The sequence below is a fragment of the Rhinolophus sinicus genome, linkage group LG15, assembly GCF_036562045.2.
Source record: "Rhinolophus sinicus isolate RSC01 linkage group LG15, ASM3656204v1, whole genome shotgun sequence".
Lineage (NCBI taxonomy): Eukaryota > Metazoa > Chordata > Mammalia > Chiroptera > Rhinolophidae > Rhinolophus > Rhinolophus sinicus.
The window spans coordinates 10,076,036-10,088,330 of record NC_133764.1 but is presented as its reverse complement, the minus strand read 5'-3'; the positions used below and the strand labels follow the sequence as shown (position 1 = coordinate 10,088,330).

Genomic DNA, 12,295 nt, shown 5'->3' with positions numbered 1-12,295 from the left:
ATCACTTCTCTCATCTTCATTGATTTGGAAACCTCTTACAATCCATCTTGCGTTGTTCCTGTTTATGACCATGCCCTCAAAAGTATAACTGGACCTCCCAGGCTCACCCTGCTCTCACCTTGAGGCCTGTATTACACATCATTATTGTGTCCAAAAACCCACAAATCCAATTCCAAGAGCACTGACGTTAGAGAGAATTGCATTGCCCATTACACAGCAAAAGTTCCTAAAATTGTTTTAAAAACAGCTGTTTCTTCAAGTTTCCTCTCCCTAAGCAGTTGCCCATCCCCATTTCTCCCCTTTCTGAGCTAGCCCCCTCCCTCCTTCCCTTTCCAAGTCCCCTAGGGGGAGTATGTTTAATATATAAAATGGATTCCATTCCTTGGGGGCCCAGGGGGATGAACGCAAACCCATACCCACACATTTATATAAATACATATATGCTTAGATATGTAAATATATTGTCAACAAGGGCCAAACCCTCTGCACATTAGAAAGTGACCAATATATGGACAGTTCCATGTGGGACCTCTGGTCCCCACTTGTCCCCTCTGATCGGGTACCTTGTCCCCACCTCTAATTAAGCTGAAAGAAGTCGGCCTCAAGTGGCCCAACAAAGTCCTGGAGGGACAGGGGTCGCACTTTCCCAGACTTCTCCTTTACGCTTTGCCAGAATTGCTGTTCTGGACCAAACTGTTTTCAAAGTTTTAACAACAGCACATTGGATTGTCCGTCTGTTCCTCCCCCCCCCCCCCCCCACCATCAACCCCTGCTGCCAGGGGATCATGCCATATCTGCCTGCATGTTACTCTCTGAGGCCCACAACCTCGCCCCCTTACTTCTGGCTGGGGCTTCCAGGTCTGGGCTGCCCGGACCTCCTGTCTTAACTTCCAACCGGCTACAGCCACCTGCCAACCACCACCCACCCTAGCCAGCACCTCGCCCCCCACGCGCGAGGTGGAGAGCCTGGAAACTGCTCTCTGGGACTCTGTCCCCACATATATAAATGTGTACATTTATATTCCCTTGGTGCCCTCAACGAATCCATTCATTCAACAAATATTTGAGTGCCCACTTTGTGTTAGGACCGAGCTATCTGTTGGAATAAGAAAAACATAAGAGGTTCTAGCTCTCATGGAACCTACATTTTACAGAGGAACACAAGCTATATAATTTCAGCTATAGGAAATGTCCTAAAAACAGCATCGGTCTTTGTGAGAGAGGGACGAGGGCCAGAATACCCCCGGTATTCCATTCGGTGGTTGGGGGCGGACTCGGCGGTGAACTCGGAGCCGAGATTCAGTTTATAAACGAGAGCATCGAAACATACACTTGAAGGACCTTGACGGCTGAAAAACCGGGAGGCAGGCTCTCATCCATCGTAGTTACACCTTCACGCGGCGCAGAGCGTTTCGGGGACCTCGGAAGGCCAATTTCCCGCACGTCGCGGTGCTGGGGGACGCCTGCGAGGAGGCCGCAGGCAGCCTTACGTCAGCCAGCCGGCCGGCCCCGCCCCCTGTGACGCCATCCTGCCCCGCAGCCCCGCCCCGCCCGCCCGCCCGCCCGCTCGCGCGCATGCGCTGAACCTCGCCCCCGTGCGTCACAGAATGGCCTCGGACACCCAGGCAAACCCTGACGTGTCGGGGAGGAGCCGGGCGCGGAGGTGCGGGGAGTGGAGCACAGGACTGCGGAGTGGAGCAGAGCTGAGCGGCTGGGCGGGCCTGGCCAGGCCAGCGGAGCGGAGACGTCGGTCGGGTGGGGGCGAACATGCGTTTTTGACACATTGGAGGTGAGCCTGCGCTGCGGGGCCGCTCCCGAGGGTGCAGGGCCGAGCCGGCGGCGGCGAGGCCTGTCCCTAGGGAGCCTGCCGGGCCGGGGGGCTGCCTGAGGCCCCGCTGGGTCGAGCAGGGCCCGGGTTTTGGGGCGACCAGTCCGGGGGCAACTGTTCCAACCGCTCTAACTGCTCCCTCGCCGCCCTGGTCCGACGCGTGGCCCACCAGGGGCCCCTGCAAGAGAGCGAGCGCGGCGGCCTCGGGAGGATGTGCCGGCGTCCGAGGGTGGGGTGAGGGGTGGCGTGGACGGAGGCCGGGACGTGGCACCTTGGGCCAGGGCGCTGGTGGCGCAAAGAGTGGTTCAGTTTGCGGTGGCAACGGGGCGCCCAGCCTTCCTGCTACCCCCACCCCACCCCTTCTTTCTTAAATCCCTTCAGCTTGGGAGGGTTGTTTGGAGCCGGGTTGAATTTGAGCTCTCTTTGCGTCTGTCCTGCTGGGGGCGAGAGCGGAAGCAGCCCACGTCGGACTCTGTTGGCATTCTCGTGATTCTCCGCACCGAACTGCTAATCACTCCTTTTGGAGTTCAGAGAAGTGTCACCAGACGGGTTTGGGTTGCTTGTGCGCGCCGCTTTTTGTCTGGTAAGCAACGAAGTAACCCTTTAAGTTTTGCAAAGAAAGTGAAGCTTCTTTCGCTACTGATGATTACGTTGTATGTCAATAGCGCCTTCACGCATTTCAGAACACTCTTGCTCTCATTTGAACCTCATCACCCCGTGGTTGTGCCCTGTTCTGTTATCGCCATTTGACGGATGGGGAAATTGAGCCTGGGTAGGGTGGGGGGTATTAAGTGATTTATACGGTGGATTCCACCAAGTGATGGGTGGATTCACTTGGTTGAGAAGTTATGTCTCTAGGCCCGGAGTTACGATTTGTTTTTGTGGGATTTTTATGCCCCTCTCAGGTGGAAAACAAAGCAGAAAATTTGACTTGCCATAAATATGCTAGAAGCTAGTAGAAGACTTGACTCATATTTTTTAGCAGACTCACCAAAGAACTGCTACTCCGTTATAAGAAAAATCCTGCTCTGAAACTTGTTCATGGGTTGCCGGCTAATTATCTTGTCTGATAAATTGTGTTGTTGTTCATCCACTTAGGAACTAGGGTAATGGCTTTGCTGATCATGAAGTTGGTGGTGTAAATTGTAGCATTGTTGTGGGTTGGAGAGAAGTAAAGGCGAACTGAGTAAGGTATCTCTTCTGAATTTCTATTGAAGTTATTATTTAAAATTGGAGCTCATCAGGCATAGAGAAAACCTTTCGCTAGCTACGGTTAGAGTTTGACCTGGTTCAGATAGACGTTGCTAGATCTTAGGAAGCTGTTCTTTTTTAGCTCTGTTTTGACTCTTAAACTGAAGTTCGGTAAGGAACACTTAAAATATGTAGAAACTTCAGTGAAAGCTTACATCTTGCTTTCATGACATTTGCAAAACTTATTTTTATTCTCATTTTAAACCATACTCAGATAAATTTGGTTACTTAGAGCTTAAAATTACTTCTGACGTAAGTTTCTGAGCACTTACTTCATAAGGTAGAAAAAAGAAGTTTGATAGGACCAAAAGGGAGACCATATTTATGGACTTTGAAAAGTTAAAAATTGTGTAAATATCACCTTTGAGAGAAGTAGAATCATTTTGGTAAAAGGGCATGTATTACCCACAGTGAGGCCCAAAACAACTTCCAATCTCATTTGAGCTTTCTACAACTACTAACAAGACAATATCATATAAAATGGATTTTCTTGCAGAGGAGTATCCTTGTAAATACAGCATTTTGGACAGGTTGTTTTATACCCAAATGACTTGATTTGTCAATTGCTAGATATCTGAAGGTCATACAGTATGATAATACTCTATGTAAAAGTTGCCATACTTTTGAGATTCATACTCCGTCCATATGAGACATAATATTGAAGGAAGATTTTGGGTAGCAGAAGATAGTACATAATTATCTGCCTTCGTTTCAGCTTCAGAAGATTGTAGATGTATCATTAAAGCATTTTTTTTCAGAAGTATAGTTTTCTATATTGGTTAACTTTCTGTAGTCTTAATATCTCTAGTTACATAGTTTCAAATAACACAGTGAACACATCCTCCCAGTGTAACTTGAAGCAAACTGAACAGACTGTCTTTGCAGCCCCTGAAAAGGTCTTTTGAATATATGCAGCTAGCAAATTTTTGTCATTTGTAAAAAATGCAATTTTTGGAAAGGGTAAGTCTGATGAATAAAATTGGAGTGATGAAACTGGATAATACTGGTTAGGAAGCAGTAAAAATGAGGTGGGATCACAAAGAACTTCTTTGTTTAGTTTTTAATCTGGTTCTTCAAGGCTATTCCAAAAAAGGTTTAAATGTTTTCAGTGATGGTGGTATCACTGGAATATGCAGATAGCTCCCGGAAGTGATTAATTTTAAGGGATCATTTGTATGATATAAATTCTGAAGCACATTTATTTTGTGATCATACTTCAAAGATTCACTACTGAACTACCAGTTTTTTATAATTTAATGAAATTTATGCTGCCTTTACTATGTGCCAGGCTCTGTACTGAGTACTTTACAAATATTAACTCACTGAATCTTGGTAACAACCCTATTTTAATTATTATCCTCATTTTACAGGTGAGGAAATGGGGCACTGATTGGTTAAGTAACTTGCCCAAGGTCAACTAGCAAGCAGAGGAGTCTGCTTCAAACCCAGGCAGTTTGGCTCCAGGGTGTGGACTCGTACACCGCTGTGCTGTGCTGCTCCTACCCCTTGTTTGCTGTTTAAATGTTTTTAATTGGCTTATTCTGGAAAAGATGATGGTCGTGTTAGTAAAAGGTTTCTGGCATAGATTATATAATACTGTTTGAGGGGCCAGTAAGCAAGTTGTAAAAATAGCCTGTTAATTAGAAAACTTGTAGTCACCATTCAGTTCACACAAGATTCAGCAAGAAAATAGAGACGTGTGTGGGGGAAAAACACACACCACATATTAAAATAATTTTGCTAGAATTAGTTGACACTGAACTAAGTTGTTGGATAAGAAGGAGGATACAAGGCATAGAACTAGAGTCTCAAGAAGTTTTACATCAAAGGCTATTAGTTAAAACCTGAGTCTTCAGGGGACACCGATGGAAAAGTTGGTAGTTGTGTTAGGAATATGGCCCTGTTCGAGCACCAAAAATCAGGGACAAATGGATGCTTCTGTAGCACACGGAGAAGTGTAAACAGTGCGATTCCTCAGGGAAAGCTACTTAGCTAAGCGCTCTTCAAAATAATAACTGCTGGTAGGTCCTCTGCTGCTGTATAAATGGGTTAATAACAAAAGTCAGCCTCACACAGAAAAGCTTCTCAACTGGGCATGTGAATTTATAACATTTATAGATAAAAAATAGATAAAAACAACCCTAACTCTATTTGTAGAAGGATTAGCTCCATATTCAAATATATATGCAAATAAATGTCAGATGCCAAGGAAGGCATCTGATAGTCATTATGACTTCCCATAAGGACACTGGCCCATGGACCACACAGTCACCAATATCATCAAATGCTGAAATAGCATCAAGTACTTAAAACTTAAAAGAAAAAGTACCCTACCATGAATAAAATGTTGAAATACTGAAGTAGCACCACTCAACTCTAGAAAGGTATACACGTAATAATCTAGAACAGGTCCAAAGCATGGCAACAGAAATATTTAAGGGACCAAGATGGCTGCCAAGTGAATGTAGGCTAAAAAGACAAATACTCACTTTGAGAAGACCAAGGCTGAGTGGTATTATCATCAAAGTTTACAAAATTAGGGCATAAAAAAGAATACAAACTTGTTCACCAAATTCTGTAACCTTTCAAGGGAGCAACACACAAAACTTATGGCAAATTAAGACCAAAAATAGGAAATTCACCGATGGCTATAAAATTATGGAACTTACCTCAGTTGCATACAATAATATAAAATCCGTACATTAAAAAAATTTGACTTGAAATCTTTAATTTAAAAATGTTTTGGGTAAGGGTCAGGACTTTTTTATACTGGCATTTTGATTTCTCTAGCGTTTCCGCTGCTTTTTTTCTTCCTGACACAAGAGTGATGTGCTTTCTCTACAACCTCGCAATCTATTCTATGGGATTCCTCATTTTTCCTGGAGCCGTCCGTCTAGCTGAGCCTGACCAACTAGGCTTCATCACGGGACCTCTCTTCTTTGCAATCCTGTGTTAGAGCCACTATTTTCCTGCACCCTGTGCTGTCCAGGTCTCATCTTTCTTCTTTTGTAACTGTCTCAGGAAGTGTGTGGGAGGTAACCCTCCTGAGTTTTTGTATGAGAAAAAAGTTCTCTCGTTTACTGTTTTCTGTTTCCTCTCAGTTCATCGGATCTTAGGATTTTCTTATGCTCCTGGGTTTCCTCATTTGTCTGATGGTTCTTGGTTGTCTATTCATATTTAAGACTGAAGGGTTGGATTATGATTATTTTATATGGCAAGTGTGCTGTGATGACTCCAAGACTCTCCTGAGTAAGTCCCATCAGCTCCCTATTCTTTGATGTGGAGCCTGTATTGTTCTTTGATGTGGCGCTTTATAAGTGACTAAATGTGGCTTGGCATTCATCAAATGGATAATTTTGTATAGCCGAGAATGATAGGTTTTATAATCCTGATTTAATACATGGTGGTGCGTTGTGAGGTAGAAATAAACTACCCACAAATCTTTTTGCTTCATTCCTGAAATAGGAATTTAGATATTAATAAAGGAAAGCAGTACTTTGACAGTAAAGAGGGAATAATGAAAGAGAAGTCAGTTCAAATATTTGTTGAATTTCTACTGTGTTCCACGTTTCTGGTGATGCTGAAAGGATTTATAAATAAGACACAGGTTCTGCCCTCAAGGAACCAGCTGGAAAGACTTATCCTTTCACTTTTCTTCATATGTTTCTTGTTTAAGATGAAGTAACAACCGGACTTTGCTTCTGGTGTCATTCTGATCTCCATAACATTTTGCAAAACCGTAATTTACTGGATTGTGTATCAGAAACTGAATATTTGAGCTGCACATTGATAACGTGGTTGCCAGTGTTTATATACAGCAAATGTATCTATCCAAATTTGAGGACCAGTGCCTATAGCTTCTTTACGGCTGGATTCAAATATAATAAATCTTTTTTTGGCGTTTTGGGGAAAGACCTTGCGTAGAGCATTCAAGGGACATAGTGATTGTTTCCTCACCCTTCAGTGCTCTGTCTCTCCTGTAATTGTATCCTCATCTGAGTTATTAGGAAATATGTCCCTCCCCTCAAGGATACTTAGGAAATAACTCTCAGGAGTTATTGATACCACATGGTGATGCCTTTGGATATTCTTTTGAAATACAAATACCTCTTGCTGCTAGATTAGCCTCATCCTATTCACACCTTACTACAAATTAAATTACAGTTACAAATAAGATAATTCCTACATCTGGGAAAATGAAGTGGGAACTGGGAACTTTGACGAAGGAATAAGATTATTAAATTAATCAGTATTGTTTACTAATCAGAAACATACTTGAAGAAATATAAGCCTAGTCCAAACTCTCAGATGAAAAAACTTGAGACTTTTAAGAGATTAAGAAGGGAGGCTAGGTGGCTCAGCTGGTTGGAGCGCTGTGCCCCTCACACCGAGCTTGCGACTGGCTCTGCCGGGTAGAGCGCAGTGCCCATAATACCAGCATGGGTCAGTGAGTTGCATGCTCCACAACTAGACTGAGAACAATGGCTTGACTCTCGGAGTTGGGGGCAGGGCGGGAAAGAGAGATTAAGCAGATTGCTTGAGAATTTAATGGCAGAATTGGAACCCTAGAACCCAGGCTCAACAGCACCCCAACTCTTTGGGGGAATTACATTTTAATGTGCTGTCATGCTATGGAGTATCTCCAAGAGTAGAATAATACAGACAGAAGTGTGCCAGTGTAGGAGTAAGCAGATTAGAGGAGGGTCCATTTGGTGCCATAAATATTTATCCAGTACTTAACAGTATCTGATACATAGTAGGTGCTCAGTAAACATTTGCAAGCATTCTGTGCCTTGTCTGAGCAAGGTGTTATGCTTGGTGCCATAAAGGGATGCAAAGTATGTCAAGGAGCCATCTCTTTTCAAAGAAGTCTTAGTCTGGTAATTTAGAATAATTGGAAGATCGACTAACAGGTTGCAAAAGTAATAATAGATGGTGTGGTCAGAAGAGACTTGACTAAAACAAAAAATTGCAGTAGGCGACGAAGGAATTAAACTAAGTGTATATAGTTACATGTTCATTTTATTCAACCAGAAACCACTCTGTACCTCCTTGGTATACCCACACTGAAATTGGAGTTCTGTGTTTGTTCTTGTCTGTGACTTCTTGCTAAACCTTTAGTGGATTGTGCTAGATGAGCTCTAAGTTTTCTACAACTCCAAGTTTTTACTTTTAAAGCTGGTCGTGAATTCTTGCTGCCAGGTATGGGTGAGGATGAATCAATTTTGGTTTAATTTAGTAAATTTTATTGAGTATCTGCTATTGTGCAAGCAATGTGCTGAGGTAGGAATAAGTAATAACATACAGCCTAATGGGTAACATAGAGGTAAGCCTGATGCATTGCTATGTGGTAGATATATTTGTGAAAGCATGTGTGGAGTATAGAGTATAGGAGATTTTAATGTTATCTGGGTGAGAGCAGGAAAATTATTCTGGAAAAGAGGACAACTAGGTTTTAAAGGGTAAATAGGAGCTTTCCAAATGCACAGGGAAGAACCATTCCGGGTAGAGAAAACATCCAGACCTGAAACAGAATGGTGTGTTAAGACAATTTGAAATAGTAGTGCCGGAATATAAAGTGGGATATGTGGGGAGGGGGTTGTAGGAGGTAAGACTCATATGGAACTTTGCTTCTTGAGGTTGGGCATGAATCCAGAGCGAGCTCAGTGTCTTTGGTATTCTATCTGGCCTTGACAAACGGGAGCTTTAGGTAGTCAGTCCAAATGCAAGGTTAATTAAAGAGATATTTTTCTTCCTCTGTGAATGTCTTGGGAGAAGAACCAAGATGAAAGAACATTGAAGTTGGAGGATTAGTGGATTTAATGGATGAAACTTTGGGCTTAAAAGATCATTAACAGGATGTTTTTAGAAATGTAATAATAGTAAATTATTGGGAATGTGGTAATCGATCTCCTAGTAGGGTCACCAGGCATAAAATATTTCACGCAGGTGTTTTAAAGCAAGTGTACAGCAGAGAAGGACATGCAGAAGCATCAGCTCTGACAATAGGCTTGTTTCTGTTACCTCAGTCCCAGATCAGTTGGCTATAAGCCAACTGCTGGAGCCCTGTTGGCGGGATGGTTCTGGGGGCCAATTCACCAGAATCTAGTGCTGTGACCAAAAGGGCTTTATACCAAAGGACTTTGTTGATCTTTTTTCCTATCATGACCTCATCCACAGTATTGGTGGTTCCTAAGAGTGGGGCAGTGAAGTGATTTATGTGCCTGAGTTACAATGAAGAGTTAACCCCTCGTAGAATCTTTCATGTTTAACTGCCTCCAAAATGCTGCAGATTTGGTGTTATTCCAGATTTTATACTTTACTTAGATTTCATGTTCTGTATTAATTTATAAATTTGTCTTTAATGTTTCACAGGCTTTCTTGATCATGGATGGTGAAGATACACCAGATTTTTCAACTTTAAAGGAGGAAACTGCTTATTGGAAGGAACTTTCCTTAAAGTATAAACAAAGGTAATGTTGAAAAGCATCCTAAAAGTAGGGGAGGGCATTTGGAATACACCATTTCTAACATCTGCATTTTTTTTTTTTTTTTTTTAACGTAAAGTTAAAATTAGAGTTTCAGATTTAGGATTGGGATTCTAGTAAGAGTCATAACATTGCTTGTATTTACATAATACAAAAATGCCATAAATTACTCACATTATTAAAAAAGTAAGGGAACTTAGTGTCATTTGTGATTTCTTCTGGCGATTAACCTTTTTTTTTTTGCGTATTACTCTGCGTGGCCATCCTTGGCCTGCTGTGCGCTGTGTTCCTCCTCGTTTCAGGCCTGGAGATTCTGATAGGCCCTGGAGAGCTCTATACAGCAGGCTGGACTTCTCTGCAGCATCATCAGTGGTGCGGCCAGAAGGGTTTTGAGGGAGGGAGAAGAGCTTTAGGGATATGACCTTTTGAGCACTAAAACTTAATCTTAAATTTCTTTTTAACAGAGTTTACTAAGCCTCATCTAATCTTTTATTTAGCTATTTCATTGTTATGGCTGAAGCCAGTTATTATATTGTGCCAGTGGATATAAAGGTGTGTGTCTATGGTAGGGGTTTTAATCTTTTTTTGTGCCATAGACGCCTAAATAGGCTGGAGAAGCCCTTCTCAGAATAACATTTTTAAATGCATAAAATTAAATAATAGAATTACAAAGGAACAGATTATATTGAGAAACACTTATCTAAATATTAAGCTGATTTGTGGTCTATTAATATGTGCTTCTTTATTAACGTATTAAAGAAGGAAGACCTAGGGGCGAGTATATAAAATGTGAGTCCTTTTGGGGTTTATAACTTATTTTCAGTGAGCCCCAAATATGGAGTAAGAGAATGCAGAACAGATTGTCTTTATTGTTTAGTATATTTTATTATAGCATAGCATTCAGGCAAAAATTTTTGAATTGATATATAATCATATTCAATATGATCGTTATGCTTCCTACTATAACTCCTCTTTCTCACTTTGTTTCTGATTAGCTTCCAGGAAGCTCGGGATGAGCTAGTTGAATTCCAGGAAGGAAGCAGAGAATTAGAAGCAGAGTTGGAGGCACAGTTAGTACAGGCTGAACAAAGAAATAGAGACTTGCAAGCTGATAACCAAAGATTGAAATATGAAGTGGAAGCACTAAAGGTAATTGTGGCAGTAGAAGCTGGTATCTAATGTACTGGGTGTCATTAAAATGAGAAATATGTTTTCTCAGGGAGAGTCTAAGAGCAGCAGGCAACAAAAAAAAGATAAAATAAAAAGGCTTAAAGAGAATTTTTGACATGAACTGTTTTCTTTCATGGAACCAGGGAAAAGGTGGTTTAGAGTTTAGGAGTTCACATAGAAACTCTGTAGCTGTCAGTTTTTTACCTATAATGTTCCTAGCTTATAATATTATATTGTAGTTCCTATAATTTTCAAAAGCTGCCTTACTGTTTGTTTTGACAGATTACCTCATTCTATGGCACTTAGCAATTATATTTGTTTGAAATACACACATTTATTTCATTATTCATTGTCCCTTTAGTTTTGGAGTTTAGTTTGGATTTTAAATGTCCTTCTAAAAAGGAATTTTCAGGATGAAAAGATTTAACCCCTTTTGCCACTCTTCACCTGCCTTAGCCAAAAGCTTGGAGCGTTTCTGTGTTTGGGGAAGGTCGGGTTGGGCACGTAAGGAGTAGGGAATTTGAACTCTGTCAGTCTACTTTGTACTTACCCTGGACTGCATTCATCCTGAAAACCCACAGGTTCCCGCAAACGTTTGGGGTTTTTGAGGCAACGGTTTCATTGTTTTACTTCTTGTCAGAGAGATCATCATCAGATTTCTTTCTGAGAGGAGAATGGTTGACTATTTAAATTTTATATGAGTGAAGGCACTTAGAACGAACGTGTCATTGTTTTTAAATATTGTGAAAAGAAGGGATACCATCAACTCAGATTATGGGTGAATTCCTTGGATTTTTTTAATGTGGGTTGAAAACTGTATTAAAGAAAACTATACATTAATGACACACACATTTCTCCCTATACCCACACCTTCAGGAGAAACTAGAACATCAGTATGCACAGAGCTACAAGCAGGTGTCAGTGTTAGAAGATGATTTAAGTCAGACGCGGGCCATTAAGGAGCAGTTGCATAAGTATGTGAGAGAGCTGGAGCAGGCCAACGATGACCTAGAGCGAGCAAAAAGGTAAGTGAGTGATGTACATTTTGTTAGAATAACCAGAGCTGGCAATCAGTGATTAAAACGCATGTCTTCAGGTCCAACCTACCACCCAGATCTTAGTCCCAGAACACTTCCTCTTGGTATTTCATGTCACCTGAAACACGTTGCACTGAAACTAACCCAAACCCGTAATCTCCCTGGATATGCCCTTCCAAGCTTTTCTTTTCCATTGTTCTTTTTCCCTTCTTATTTCATGTACCATTGTTGGTCCTGTTGGTGTTTTCATTAAAACATGTCTCATTCAATCCTCTATCTTTCCCTCTATGGTCCCAATACCACCACACCTTTTGTAGGTCCTCACATCTTATACCCGAATTCTGCAGTTATTTCCTAGCTGATCTGTCTTTACATTTTTACTCCTTTTTATTCTCTTCTGAAGTTTTATTTTTTTGTTTTTTAAAATTAAATTTATTGGGGTGACATTGGTTAATAACATTATATAAGTTTCAACTGTACAATTCTATAATACATCTTCTGTATATTGCATTATAAGTCTA

General features: G+C 41.5%; 1 protein-coding gene across 7 annotated transcripts in view; it reads left to right on the top strand.

Moving 5' to 3' along the window:
* Window positions 1-12,295, top strand: part of NDEL1 (nudE neurodevelopment protein 1 like 1) — a 48,697-nt gene that overhangs the window by 17,407 nt on the left and 18,995 nt on the right. For 2 of the 7 annotated variants that reach the window (XM_019745161.2, XM_074320842.1), the window contains exons 1-4: window positions 1,781-2,411; window positions 9,455-9,552; window positions 10,563-10,716; window positions 11,614-11,762. In XM_019745161.2, coding sequence (XP_019600720.1) covers window positions 9,467-9,552; window positions 10,563-10,716; window positions 11,614-11,762 — 389 coding nt within the window. In that variant the 5' untranslated portion in view covers window positions 1,781-2,411; window positions 9,455-9,466. Of the gene's footprint in view, window positions 1-1,605; window positions 2,412-9,454; window positions 9,553-10,562; window positions 10,717-11,613; window positions 11,763-12,295 lie in introns of those variants that run through there. The other 5 variants (XM_074320843.1, XM_019745163.2, XM_074320844.1 and 2 more) reach the window with 4 other exon arrangements.